The sequence below is a fragment of the Cervus canadensis genome, chromosome 4 (genome assembly GCF_019320065.1).
Source record: "Cervus canadensis isolate Bull #8, Minnesota chromosome 4, ASM1932006v1, whole genome shotgun sequence".
In the NCBI taxonomy this organism is placed as follows: Eukaryota; Metazoa; Chordata; class Mammalia; order Artiodactyla; family Cervidae; genus Cervus; species Cervus canadensis.
Genome location: NC_057389.1, coordinates 63,361,105 through 63,375,764, shown reverse-complemented (window position 1 = coordinate 63,375,764; position 14,660 = coordinate 63,361,105). Strand labels below are relative to the sequence as shown.

At 47.6% G+C, this 14,660-nt stretch overlaps 1 protein-coding gene across 3 annotated transcripts in view; it reads right to left on the bottom strand.

The window, feature by feature from the left end:
• FSTL4 (follistatin like 4) overlaps positions 1–9,177 on the bottom strand; it is a 418,733-nt gene extending 409,556 nt beyond the window's left edge. The window contains exons 1-2 of one of the 3 annotated variants that reach the window (XM_043465521.1): positions 9,012–9,177; positions 775–910 (exon numbers count right to left, since the gene is read on the bottom strand). In XM_043465521.1, coding sequence (XP_043321456.1) covers positions 775–900 — 126 coding nt within the window. In that variant the 5' untranslated portion in view covers positions 901–910; positions 9,012–9,177. The other 2 variants (XM_043465519.1, XM_043465520.1) reach the window with 2 other exon arrangements.
• Between the last annotated feature and the right edge of the window lie 5,483 nt (positions 9,178–14,660).

The following is a 14,660-nucleotide window of genomic DNA, read 5'->3' as shown; positions in this document are numbered from 1 at the left end:
CAAGGAAATCCTAGGTAGTTTTAATGGAAGGAGGGTCTAGTCATTTCTTAAGGTTCAGCATGCACAAAACATTTTCTGCAGAAAGTCTACATCCCTCACAAGCCCCCAGTTCATGCAGCCCACTACCTGAGCAGGGCGGATGCTGTTTAGGACTCCTCTTCACCACTTCAGACCAGAGTTCACTAAGCAATTAGCAGGATGGCGAGACTCTCCCGGGAGGCATTTGAGAACAAGTTTTTCAAGCACTTTAGAAGCATTTATATATACCTAACATGCCATTAATCATTCTTATCTGTTCATTAAGGCCGGCTCCCTCAGGACTTCCACCCGCCAGTTCTTACTCCTCCTGGTTCTTTTATCTACATAGCTGAAAAGGAGTCTATTTCCTTTAAAACATATTTTATAATTAAAAGACTTCATTAATTCACAGGGGTGTGTTCCACCAATGAGTCGGCACTTTCAGAGTACTATTAAACATACACAGAGGCCATTCTCGGGAGGGTCTGCATAGAAGACAAACCACGCAACCACAGCTTGATTTAGGGATACATCGTCAACACTGAAGAGATTTTAGACCATTGCCATAGCATCATATAAACCTTCAGTCCCTATCGACACACATGACTTCCTTCTGTCTCCTACTGCAAAGGGAGCAGGGTTTTCAATTCCACTGCAATTTACTTGATACAAACTACAGGCAGAAAGGAAATCAGATACTGTAACAATCAAAAGCAATGAGTTTTAAATGTCATGCCAGTTGTGACATGACTATACCTCTGCCGGGGACTCTCCCACACCCACGTTCCATCCTCTGCTGGCTCCCGGGTTCATCCATCCCAGCGCAGCAGGCAGGGAGGCTCCAAGCAGTGTGAGATGCAGCCAAAAGCCTCCTGGTCTCATTCTGTTGAATCTGTTGAGAAAACGACAAATGCCCAGCACTAAGCACTGCAAAATATAAACAAGTCAAGGGGTAGTTAGTGAGTGAGTACTTGCTCTCCAGAATCAGATAAATATTGAGTTTATATGCTGGCACCAGGTCTTCTGGTTTACCGTGGAAAAGTTACACTACTTTGGAGCCTCATCTCTACAGTGGGGTCAATAATATGTACCCAAGAGGGCTGCTGCGAGGGCTGAAGGAGGCAGGGCTGGGCACACAGTAAAAGCTCTAAATGCTGACTGGTATGCAGAAACCCACTTGAAACACACCTGTCACCACATCTGTAAGAACAAATGAGGGTGGAAAGGCTGAGACACCACTGATAGGTTACCATGTGTCCATGCTTCCGTTTCTGCAGACAGCATTTGCAGTGGGGCATACAATAAACACGGGTGAGAAATCATGTTAAATCTGTAGCATTCCTGTTTGTAGCTGAGGACAAAGTTAACAAGATAGTGAACTTCAAAACATTAAGGGGTCTACTCTTTTCATTTCTGTTCTAAGACCAATCCTTCTTGTAGTAGAATTCAAGCATCCACCAGATAACAGGATTTCGGTAACATTTAAGATATTTTATGAGACTCTGTTTGGTATTGTCTAAAATACTAGAGGACAAGAAATGGGCAATTGAAAGTAATAAAAGAATTACATGGATGAAAAAAACACAAAGGATCAGTTGTAATAAAAATTCAACGTCCTAATATATGCTGGGCATTGTGTTAAGAGGACAAAGACACAGACTGGTGCATTTGTCCAATTAGCTGTCCTTTTTAAGGTTTCCACTGTGAACATATTCCAGCCTTAATTTCAGTATCTCTGAGAAACATAGCCAGATAGAGCCCATCATGCAGTATTTACAACTCTTACCCAAGGAAACTTTAAGGGTTATTGATTTCTGTGAGCACCACACAATTTAGCGCTTAATTGCATGTGGTCCACACTGCCTCGTGCTCAGGGCTGCGGAGATGAAAACAGAGTGCCTTGGAGGCCAGCACCCCCTGTGAGTTGGCTCAGGGATGGTCCAGAGAGGTGTCCGAGTCAGAGATGACGAGCTGCTTGAGAGACCTTACAGCCTGTTTGAAGGATCCACCCATGCTCACCCCCAAATCCAACAGCTTAGAAGGATCCCTGTGCTACACAAGTAGAGGGATCAAATGATCACCAGAGCTGCTGCCAGGGCTGCCAAACAAATACACTGCCTGCCACCTTCCAGGCTTCCTGTGGCTGCCTTCCACACCCCAATAAAGCTGCCGTTCCAGACTTGCTTTATGTCCCCTACTTCAGACAGAAATACCCACAGCAATGAGGAGATAGACTAAAACTTGTGGGCATGTAACACTGGCCTATGAGAGGCAAGGTTATAAGTTATGGCTATCTTTTAAGGGAAGGTTTTTTTTTTTTTAAAGGAGTCCACAGGCTCCTACTCCTACCTATGTTTCTTCAGCCATTCATCTTGGACATCTGTAGGGAAAGCTGGAGCTACCGGGGAAAGAGTCGGGGTGGCCAGTAAATCCAATGTGACAGTCATGGTCTCAGCGCCATCTGCACCAGCTTCCCCCCTCTGAGGAAGGCAGAGCTAAGTGGAACCCATGCGGCGGCTACCTGGGAAAAGGCTGCAGCGTTATCAGCAGCCACCCAGCACTACGTTCCCCATCTGGGGCTCGAGCTAGGGTGTGTGTTCTTACAGGGAGGAGGAGGAGGGAAAAATCACATTCAGGACTAAAAGAGAATAAAAATTACTTTCCCTAACTGCAACCAGTTTTTCTAAAAATAAATAGGGCAACACCCTACTCTCCATAAATTATTCTCCTCTGAACACAGAGCCATGTTCCAGAGACTGCAGAAAGCAGCTATTCGATTTTTGGAAATTTTTTTTCTTCAAACAAGCAACAGTAATTTAAGCTGGAACTAGAAAGACACTGCTTCCCACTCTACTTTTATTCATCCTTCCCAACTTATCCACCACTTATCCACCCACTTATCACACAGTGTTCATGGAGTAAGCATACATTCCAAAGGTCTTCTCTCCCTTTTCATGCCTTCAAGCCTAAATAAACTAAAAAACAGCAAGACAATCAAAACTTACTCTAGATAACTTACAGATGTCAATTCCTGGAGTTATAAAATATTCAAGCCACAATATCGAGTATTTAGTTTTCAATTTGTCTAGTAACCCAAGACCAATTATTTTGGATGCTTTATTATTAATGGATGGCATCAGAATAAATTGTGTTCATTCCAATTGTTTTGGAAAGCACCAAATCACTTCATTCAAGAGGGTGTACCCAGACCTCTGACATTAACCCAGCTGGCCTGAGCTGTTTCAGGAACCTGAGCTGCAGCATTGCTGCACTTGGAATTGTCCCTGGTTTTGTCTAGATCGTGTTGAGGTTCCCATAGGATTTTACTGGATGACAGGGAAACATGAACCAGGCCAACTTCTGAAATATTCCTAGGCAGCCTCTCTGTAAAGTTTATTTCAGCTTGGCCACCACCGGATTAAACTTCATTTGCACGGTGGATGCGTCTGAGATGTCACTTTATACTCAGGGTGATTGACAATTCATTCCATCTACAGCAGCCACAGCCTTAAAATTTACAACTCAAGTTTTATGACAGTTCAGTTCATAAAAAAAAAGAATTAATACTGGGTCTAAATCAATTTTGATGATCTGTCTAATAACCAAATAGAGATTATCTATTTGGTTAACACTTACATAGCAATTACTGTGTGTCAGGCACTATTCTAAATGCTTTATAGGTACTAACTCATAACCCTCATTGCTATTCCATGAGGAGGGCAAGGATTAGCTCCTAGTTAGATAACAGAGGAGATGGGTCACAGAGAGGGTTAAGTACCCTGCCAAGACCATGTGGCAAATAAATGACAGAGCTGGGACTCCAAGCCAGCCAGGTGGATGTGGATCTATATTCAAACCCTGTCCACTGAGGCCTCTTGATCCTTAGCAATATTTCATTTGGATGAATGGGAGTTTTTAGTATGATGGGGAAACATCTACGTAGAACAAAATCGGAGGCCCTGAGCCCCAGGTCTCTCCTCTGAAAGATGCCGAGACCTTGTTCCTCCAGCTTCCGGGGCTCCAGCAAGCAGAGGAGCAGAGCGAGGGGGAAGTCAAGCTGCCCCCCGCCCCACACTCCACCTAAGATGGGGCCACACGGCACACTCTCCTCGGCCCTCATCACTGCTGTCTTTATTGGCCTAGAATGAATGTGGCTGAAATAAAAAAAAAAAAAAAACCCATGAGGAGATGCAAAGGATGCCAGGCAGCAAGGGTGCCCTTCAGCTCACTGGCAATACCAGTCAGCCTGGTAGATGGTCACTTTGGGGAAAGAGGATCTATTGAAAGATTAATTACTCCTCAAATTCAAATAGTGCTACTGGCCCTCAGACAGAAGAACATACAACAAGAATCTCCCCATCATAGAAGGAGGAAGGTATCACCAATAAGGTCACAAACCCTCTTTTTCAACCTAGAGCTCCTTTTGAAATCAATTTAGGTTTATAAGCTTCATCCAATCCATGCTAGAGTCCCAAGATTGGTTATAAATCTACCTGAGATTGTTCTCATAAAAGATCTGGGACTATTTCTCCTTTCAAACAACTTATAAAACACAATCACTTAATATTTAAGATATCTAGTTTCCAAGGAAAGTACTTCACTGCTTCTTCTGGGGTTTCCCACCTGAGCCTCATGTTTCCTCATGCTCAGGAGAATCAGGTGCCAGGCTGGCCACTGATTAGACAGGCACCAAAGGCCTGGAAGGTGGAAAGAGTCACCCAATATATAAAGCCAATTCAGTGGCCAGACCTAGACTAACACTGGAGCATCCTGACCCCCTAGGCAACTGCTTTGTTTCTCATATCATCTCAAATTTACTTATGGAATATGTATGCATTCTCTCTTTAGACAGACTGATTTTGCTTTTTTTAAAGTTATGAATGAGCCCTATTTCACCTTGCTGTGAAAACCACAGGATTTCCTGGTGTTATAAGTTGATAGCTATACTATTATTTATTTGTATTTAAAATTATAGAGGTACTACACATCTGTAGACTGTAACATTCCAAATACTGACTTGCTTTCTGAAGAAAGTGGAAAAACCATGACCAAAGAAGGCAAATGGTCTGGGAGAAATAGATATGAATGTGTAAACTCCAAATCTGCCCCACCAGAAAACATACAGTGGCATGCAATCTGTCTTTACTGAACAGGGTCAGAGGCCAGAGAGAAGCACTGACATAAACACAAACTTCTCTTTCCTCCTCCAGGAACCACCCTGTTTGGGAAGAATTTGGGAAGAATTCTGACCCTCAGAGCTCTGGGGAAGATTATTTCCTGGTTTGTTCTCTCTTGTCTTTTTTCTCAGAATATGGTGACATTACCAGTCTAGACATTATGGAGTAGTCACGCAGAAACGGCTCCTCTTTGTCACAGACAGGACCAGAAATTACAAAGATGATTTGGCAGAACTGAGCAACACCATCCAGCCTTGAAGAGGACGGTAAGGTTTGTGACTTTGAGCCTCCTGAATTTCTAACCTAATTGAAAAGTGTATGCTCTAGCCAACTGCTTTTGGGTGCATTGCCTTTTACACATGTGATGCTGGCAATCAGCAACACACACCAAAATCTTACAGTTCTCTCTGCATGCTTGCCCCATGTTCAAAGAAAAAAAAAAACAAAAAACAAAACACACATCAAAAGCCCAAACTAAAACCAGAAAGCTATCTGCTAATTTCTTCTGCAAGGCTTAGGACTGCAGTTTTGATTGGTGAGTCTTTTAGGAAAAAAGAAAGGGGTTCAAACTTCCTAAAATAGTTTCTAAAATACCAATCCAAGGAAATTAGGCATGGAAACATATGAAGGCAACCATGAAGCAAGCCATAATGAAGTTATATTACATTTCCCAGTAATTATCTACTCTGTATCTTTGGTTAACTGTTCCTACATTTGATAAATTTGATATCTAAATTAGTCTATGTGTAAATCTATGACACTCCTATTTACTATGAAATTAACATATAGAATCCTCAACATTCAGATTATACTTCTGGAGTACAATGTTCTCTCCACTGTAGTTCTGTTTTACTTGAAGTTGCATGCCGTGTGTTATGCACCAAGATAGAAAATGTAAGGAAAGATGTGCTCTTGAAATAACTGCCTAATTTGATTAACTAGTAAGCACACAGCATCACAAGAAGGTTGAGTTTGAAAAAAAAAAAAAGAAAATACCAAAAAAGGCAAAGTAGCAATTAAGGAAATTTTTAGGAAATCCCTACTAGTCAGTGCCAATTTCTGAAATATAATGTCAAACAAAAGATCACATCATGAAGATCACTAAAAAAGGTTGAGGGGGAGCAGGGTGTGGGGGTGAGGGGAAGCCTGCAGCCCTTAGGAGGAGAAGAATCCTGAATGACTGGCAGATCAAGGTAGAAAAATTCAATCTATCCCTCCCTCAACTACCTCCAGGACCCAGCCAAAGGGATAAAGGTTTTCCCCGTACCCAGAACAAGTTGCCCCTCTCTGTAAAAAAAAAAAGAAAAAAAAAACCTTCCTGGAATTAATAATAATAGAGGGTGGGCAAAAAAAATGGAAGAGAGGAAAATCCACTGTAACTTTTATTAAGCAATTTATATTCATTACATCAAAGACTATTTTCTTGCACTGACCTTTGCTCTGTCTGAAGTCTTTGGAGAGAGGGCTGTCTTTTTTTATACAGGATGGCAAGAAAGTGAACATTCATCTGAATGTGTTTACACAGAAATAATCTAGTAATGCTGCAGTGTCTTCTCACAAAACTACGATGGGAAGCAGACATGGCCCTGTAGGGCATCAGCTCAGGTCTTCCATGAGAGCTACTGCCTAAGCGCTGCTGGACCTCTGGGGTCAGGGACGCCACATCCCTCACTCCCCTGGCGCGTGCTTCCCAGGTGAGCAGCTCCATCTGACCATTGCCCAGACCCACGGCCTGTCTGGATCATTCCAGGATCAAGAGGACACTGTTAAAAGTCATCTCTCGCTTTCCCCTAACCCTGATGGTAGAAAAATAATTCGAGACTTTTAAGAAAAGTCCGAATTTCTTCCCGACCCCTTTTCTCGCCTCATGAATTGTGAAATGGGCCCATTTTGGAGCGCACATTTTTAGTGCCACGTCCTACTAAAATTCTGTTTGGCCCAGAGAATGTGGACGGATGTGTGTGTCTCAGGGGCCCATTGAGTACAATTTCTGGTGCACAGGTTTGCTACAAATTCACGAAGGGAACAGACCAAAGCTAGTGGCGTTGTTTTCCGCTCGCCGGAAACCTCGGCGGAAGCGACACCTAGAGGGAAGCGGTGGCAAGGCTGCGGAAGCGCTATTCATCAATGTCGGCGACAGTGATCAGGAGCGAGGTCTGCTGGACAGCGCACGGGGGACCAACTCCGAGCTAGACGCAAACCTAGGCGGCCCAACGCTGTCTTGTCCCTAGGAGCTTACATAGACGGACACGCGGCACGGGATGCTCGCCACGTTCCGGGCATGGTGAGAAACCCTACTGCTTTCAGTAGGTTTCTGCTCCTGCCAGTGGGGTGGGCGCCAAAGTCCTCAGGTGGCAGGCCTCAAGGGGCACCGCTTCGTCAGCTGAAGGCAGCCCCGAAGGCTCGCGCCAAGCTCTCCTTCCTAAACTCGAGGGGACACGCGCTCCCAAAGCGGAGCGCGCTCTGCCCGAGTCGCCTAGGTCCCCCCGAAACTTGGAACACGTTTTGTGCTGGCGCAAAGACGGGAGGGAGATCGCCCACATTACAAGCTCTTAGGACCAAGCACGGTGCTTTAACACCCCCTTAACAAACTGCTTGCTACTGACTCCCCAGCAAGTAATACCGGCACTTGCTTGGAACAGCGACCGGCCGAGCGGATGGAGAGTAGCGAGCTGCCCGAACCGAGTGGGGTCCCGGGTCTTTCCCCACCTCCTCCGCGGAGCCCGAGCGCTCAGTCCTGGACGCGGCGGCCCTCCGGGTTATGAGGGCCAGGCCCGGGCGCCGCGGGCCCTTTGAGCTGCAGCGAGCAGGTGCCAAGTTTCCCCGCAAAGCTGGAGGAAAGAGGTAGTGAGGACGCCCGCCCCACGCCCCAGCCCCGGGTCAAGGGCACAAGTCCCAGCCCAGGTGCAACCGCGCTCCCCGAGGCCGCTCGGGATCCAGAGCCCAAGATCCGCACCTGCAGGGACTCGGAGCCCGGCGCCCGCTGCGGGCTCGGCCCGAGTGGTTCTGCGCGGTGCTACGCGCCAGCCCGGTCACTCTGGTCCCCACTGCAGACTTGCCACATGCCTCGGCGCCCCAGCCTTTACCCCGAGTCCTGGCTCAGATCGGGTTAGCCCTGCCTAGCCCGGGTGCGGGGGTCCCGTGCCCGCCTCCCCGCAGGCAGGCAAACTTAGCTCACCCGGAGCGGCGGTGAGGACAAGCAAGCACCCAGCCGGGCCCTGCAGGCAAACGCGGGGCCGCTGGCGCACGGATCCCAACGGGGTGCAGGGGGGCCGGCTGGCGGCGGTGGCGGCTTGGCACCTTCCCCACGACCGCTCCGAAGCTGCGCCGCGTACCTGAGGCGGCCGGGGCCGAAAGGAAGACCAGGTGGCCGGACTCGGAGGGCGGGAGGGAGCGCCCCGTGGTGGCAGCGGCGACCCGGCCCCGCGTCCTTCGGTCGGTCTCTCTGGCTGTCGGCGGGTCCTGGGCGCGCTGGAGGGCTGTGGCGGCTCCAGCTCTCTGAGCCGCCGCTGCCCGCTGCTGTAGCACCGCCGCGGCGGCTGCCCTATTTCTGCCGCCGGGACCGGAGCCCGTGACGTCACCCTCCGGGCCCCGCCTGCCCAATCGCCGCCACCTGTGCGCGCCGCCCGCCCGCCGCTCAGACCCGCGCGGGGCCCGTGGCAGGTGCGCGGAGCAGCCGGGCGCGCACTCGGGGTGGGAGGGCTCGGGCGCTCCGGGGCGATCTCTGCAGCCGCAGGGGGAGGGGGTGAGCTCCCCGCCCTGGCTCTGTGGATCCCTGCAGGCAACGAGCCCTCCCACCGGCCGCCCCCAACACACCCTTCCTCTCCTCTTCTCTGGCTCTTTTCCCGGTGGGGCTCCTGAAGGCTGTGCTCTCAAGATGCGCGGCTGCTCTTAATCAGCTGCCATAGCTTGCGCGGCTCAGGCGGGCCGGCACACCGCACCAAGAGAGCTGTCCCTGGAGGCAAAGTCAAATAACACTCCCCCTTGCTGAGTACCAACAACCGGCCAAATAGCGAAGTTTTCCTCTCTTTCCGAATCTGCCTTCTATCACTGCAGAATCTTACGAAATCATACGCATACAGAGGCAGTCCCAGGTGACGTTTGCCTAGCCTGGCCAAGGTCTGACCGGAGCGTCCTTTCTTCTCCTAAGCTTAGAACCGATGAGGCCCAGAGCTCGCCTCCAAGCCTGGCGCTCCCAAACCTTTCTGGATCCCGTCTCAACATCTACAGCTTTTGCAGACCACAGTCCAGTGATCATATTGTTTTCTTTAATTGGCCTAAAGATCAGTCTTGGTGACCAAATAAACTGGAAACTTTGTAACAACTAGCCCCTCCCCCCGCCAATGGTCATACTGTGGGTCCAGGGTGGCATTAAACTTAGGAGGGAGACTCCAGCCAGACAAGTCTGGTGGTAACTAGACTAGTTACCTGATGGGTAGGCGCCTTTGAGGGTTGGAGGGGGGATTCTGCTCTGGCTGTGTGGGCAGCAGGTGATGCCCTGGCATGGGGGGGGGGGGAGTGTCTTGTTCATGCCTCTGTGATCTTTCCTGGCCTGGAGGAGGGGCAGAGGGGCTTTTCTGCTGTTAAGGTTAGTTAAATATCAGGAGAAGCGAAACTGACATGGAAGAAGAACTCTTATATTTGTTTGTTCCTTCTACAGGGGCCTCCTGTCTACCAGGCACTGTAGGAGGTGCTGGGGAGACTGCAGTGGATGGGCCAGCATGTTCCCTGCCCTTACACAGGTTTAGTTCTGGGATGCAGCCCTCCCTCTATTATCACTCAGCTTGTAACCTAGAGCCATTTGTATTTCTGCTATTGGTATGCTTCCCCATCTGTAAAATGAGGACTTGGAGGAAATCTGGGTGACTTCCAGGTCTCACTCTGCTGTGACTTCTCCCCTGGATACCATGATTTGTCCTCAGAAGCATAAAGGCTGCTCCATGTTCCATGCCCCTGGCCTTGGCAGGCATGATGCTCTCTCAGAATTGACCATGAATCTTTGCCAAGGCCACCCATGACTGAAACTCCAAGGCTGGCTTGAGGCCAGACTCTCTGCAGCCAGACCAGGAAAGGGACAGCACTTTTCATCGTGGGAAAAAGAAGATGAAGACGGCATGTAAAAGGTAGTCAGGAAGTTTGGAAACATATTGAGCCCCCTCTGAAGTCAGTGGTCAAGATAGAGTCCCCACAGCCTGGAGGCTGGGTTCAGCCACCTTCCCAGACTTTGAGGCGTTTGGAAAAGCCAGTTTCTGTTCTCAGCTCTGAACACAAAGTCCCTGAGTCAGCCTAGTGACCCTGTTACATAACCAAGGCAGGCCTTGGGGTATGTGTTTTTTAATAATTCAGGGTCATATGTAAGTCAGGGTCTGTAGATCGACTGAGATCAGAAATAGCTCCCTTTAATGCAGGGACTGGACTTCCATAAACTTTCTTCACTTCCTACAGAAGCAGAGAAATGTAGCTGCTGCAAATCTGATGTTTGGAATATCCCTTAGAGATAATGCTAACATCTGAAGTGAGCTATTGTGACTACTGTGCATAAAATAAGACTGGAATTAAAAGTCACCTTGGAATAAAAAAGGTGAAGTGTGAATGACGAAATAAAACAAGCCTTCAGGGAGGCAGCATCAGATGCCAGCAGACCTTGACACTTCTTTCAGTTGCTCTGTGCTTTCACCTCTCAGAGCAATTCTTGGTTTAATAATACTCCCCAACTTGGAAAATGGGCTAGATTTTACACATAGAATTTCAGAATTCCCCTGAAATCTTGTTTCAGGACTTGCAAGCACACTGATGATTCTCAGTAGCCAACTGTGATGCTTAAATGTTGAAATCATACAATTCAGCAAGTTTGAAAGGAAAAAATTTAAAAGCAACATAAATTCAGATTACTTCCCAGGCAGACTCAGAGACACACAAGAGAAACTTATCAGTGTGTTTTGTTTTTTTTTTTACCAGATCAGGAAGTTTAAAAATCCCCAATGTGTATTAGGGGTTTTACTTTGCCAGTTTTAAAACTTTTTTCTGTCTCTAATCTTAACAAAACCACAACCATATGACTAAAAACTGCTGCCAAATAATGGTGTCTCCTACAGGTCATTTCAGATTGCAGCTGCACATTAGATACTCAGAGATGACACACAGCTGTGGGGATCAGAAGGATCAGATTCTACCAAAAGTTACTCTGTCCCAAGTCCACCTTGGGCAAATCAGACAGTCCCCAGAAATACCCATCAGAAGCCAGACCAGGAAGTCACATTAGAAGGTGGGAATAGGCAGGGAACAGTATTCCTTGTCTTGCATAATTTAACATTCTGCTTCCTCCCCAGAAATGTCTTAGTAAATCTTCAAACCAAACTATGTAGTTGACTGAAGAAGCAGTCTGGATCTTAGGAGAGCCCTGGTCAGAGAGGCAAAAAGACTGGGTCCCTGGCCTGCCTCTGTCCCTCTCTGGCTGTGTGAGTCAGGATGAATCCTACCTTTCCTTGGCTTGTTTCCTCAGCTCTTAAGAGGGGGTTTGGGAGAGGGTGGAGGGGGAGGCAGTCATACTCAGTGAGCTTCTGAGAGCATTTTCAATTCTGCAAGTCGATGCCTTTATTTTGCTAGAAGTTAGGCCTACTCGGATCTAAAGCTGTGACATGAAAGGCTTCCCTTAAGTCTAATATTAATTCTTAAGTGATGATTCATTGTCATCTAGAAGTTAAGGCAGTGGAGACACCAAATTCAAAATCCTAGACCTAAAATCACACTCAGAAATAATTATTTTAAACTCTGATTTAGGGAGAAAGGGAGTCAGCATGGAGATAAGGTATTCATTTGGGAGAGAACTGATTTGGGAAATTTTTCAAGGCAATGAATTGGTATAGGGTTGGAATTTTAATTAAGAAGGTGGGATGAATGAGAAGATGTAGTGATGGAAAGGGACTTGTGACTGGAGAGAGCGGAGGGAGATGAGAACCAAAACCCTTCACCATAGTACTGTTCCAGAGACAGAAGTCCCACCGAACTCCCAGGGCCCAGATTGATGGTACAAGGGGCCTAAGAAAGGCACTGATGACAAGAGGAAATGAAGCTCAGCTACTCTCAGAATTCCATGTGCACACGGACCATCTGAGATGAGAAGGCCACAAAGCAGCATGTGTACTAGGATTAGAAAGCAAGGTGAAAGAGGCAACGCAGTAGGAGAGCCAAGGGAGGGGCCAACATCCTTTAATCACAAGGGATATTTTTGTCATGACCCCATTTTCCAACTCACTAGTAGAGGATGGTAAATAGCATGACTGTCTGAGAAGGGGATCACTGGCAAAGATGAGCTTGTACTTACGGAGATTTCATCCGTTTGAATATCTGCTTCATTCAAATGGATATGCAATATTATGGCAGGTCATCCTCAGTGTTATGTAGAGAGCTAAGCAGGATGAGGATGTATCAGATGGCGCTGGACTTGGTTTGTACACTGCTCAAACCTGAGCGGGCATGCTGACCTCTCTGCCCCCGTGCTCCCCCAGGACTTTGGCTACTTGCCTTGCTTCCTGGCCAGAGTGGCCTGATCAACTGCTCTGTACTGTTCGCATATTCTTAGAGCCAGGTGCCTCTGCTGCTATTGCCAGCAGCTCAGATCAAGATGCCCTGTGTGTGGCAACAACTGACAAAGAAATACTGGCATTGGTCAGACTGGAGCCCTGCAGCTCTGGCTTCCCCAGAGGCTACCTGGGGGGCTACTCACTACATCATAGAGGTCGGGGTGGAGTGGGGGTGGGGATCTGCCTCAGGGGTGGGTGGACCTGACCAGTGGGAGATGGGGTGCAGGAGGGAGCCAGCAGATCAATTCTTCCTTCCTTTCCTGGATGATCTGTACAGAGATGCAGAGAGCTCTATGCCTCATCTCAAGACATCCTTGGAGACCAAGCCCTCAGCTACAGTGATTGCAAAGCTGCAGCCCATTCAGTATTTTGTCTTTCTTCTTCCTTGTTCCTGCTTCCCTGAGACTGTATCCCTCCTCAGTCAGGTATCAGCATGTGAGCTTTTGTTTCAGGTTGTTTTCTAGACCAGTGGTCCCCAACCTTTTTGGCAACAGGGACCAGTTTTGTGGAAGACAGCTTTTTCCATGGACCATGAGGGAGTGATGGTTTCAGGATGATTCAAGCACAGTACATTTTTAGTGCACTTTGTTTCTATTATCATTACATCAGCTCCACCTCAGATTGGCAGGCATTAGATCTCAGAGGTTGGGGACCCCTGTTCTAGACAATCCAGGCTAAGAGGAAGAGTAACTCAGAGTGTGGTAATTGTTCTTAAGAGGGCAAATGACAAAGATCTCTCTGAGGAGGTGCTTAGAGCACAGACATGAATAAATGAGGGGACAAGATGTGAGACGATTTAGTGGGGAGAGTTTTCAGGCTGAAGGCACAACGGGCATAAAAAATATGATGTAGGATCTGGCTTGATGTGAGTCAGACCAACACAGCAAAGCAGAGGGATATAGGTCATGTTGCTGAAGAAGGCAGAGAGCTAGGCAAGAGCCAGACCATATGGGCACTCTAGGCTGTGATGCACAATGACTTTAGATCTGATTTAAGGTGTAATGGGAGCCATGAGAGGGTTTTGAGGAGAATGACATGATCTTCTATATGTTTTTAACAGATCACTCTGGATGCTCTATGGAGAATAGATGGCTAGAGGGGATACTGGCTGACAGAAGAGTGAAAGCAGGAAAAACAACTAGTCAGCTGTTGAGAAGTACAAGGTCACATCAGCTCATGGTCATCACTGCATCACACCATCATCGAATGTTCATTGATTGCCAGTTATGCACTAAGCACTGGGCCTGATCCTTCATACATGTTGTTTTACCTAATTCTCCCAACAGCTAACTCCATAAGATCCCCGGTTTATAAGTTAAAGTTAGAGAAGGTACACAGCTTATCTCAGGCAATCTGTCTAGCAAATGGCAGAGCTTGGACGTGATCAAGCATGCCCTCACAATCACGACACAATTCTGCATCAGTGGCACAGAGTGTCTAAACTCTTGGCAGCTAATCCAGATCTCAGAAGTCATGTTCTACAAAGCAGTGCCTAGAAGACCTTTTGTTCTGAACCTATTGGTATGTGTACTTACTTGTTCTCACCGTAAACCACTGTCATATCACAACCAAACACACTGTCTTTCTCTCTTCTCTGACTGAGGAATGTCCGTTGTGTTCGGCACGGTCTAAGTCCATCATGGAGCTCCCATTCTCTCTGCTGGAATCTGGTCAAGGGGTGAGTGAGCAGGGGACCCAGTGCAGGCCAAGGAGAGGTGAGAGAAAGGCAGCTGGGGAGATAAAGAAATGCACCAGAGGAGATAGTACTGCTTTTCTCTCTTGATACCCTTATGACCTACAGGGTCTCCTAGACCCATGTCCACCATCCTGTGACCCTGAGAGAAGCCTTGTGGGCCATGAATGATGGCAGAACACAGGAAGG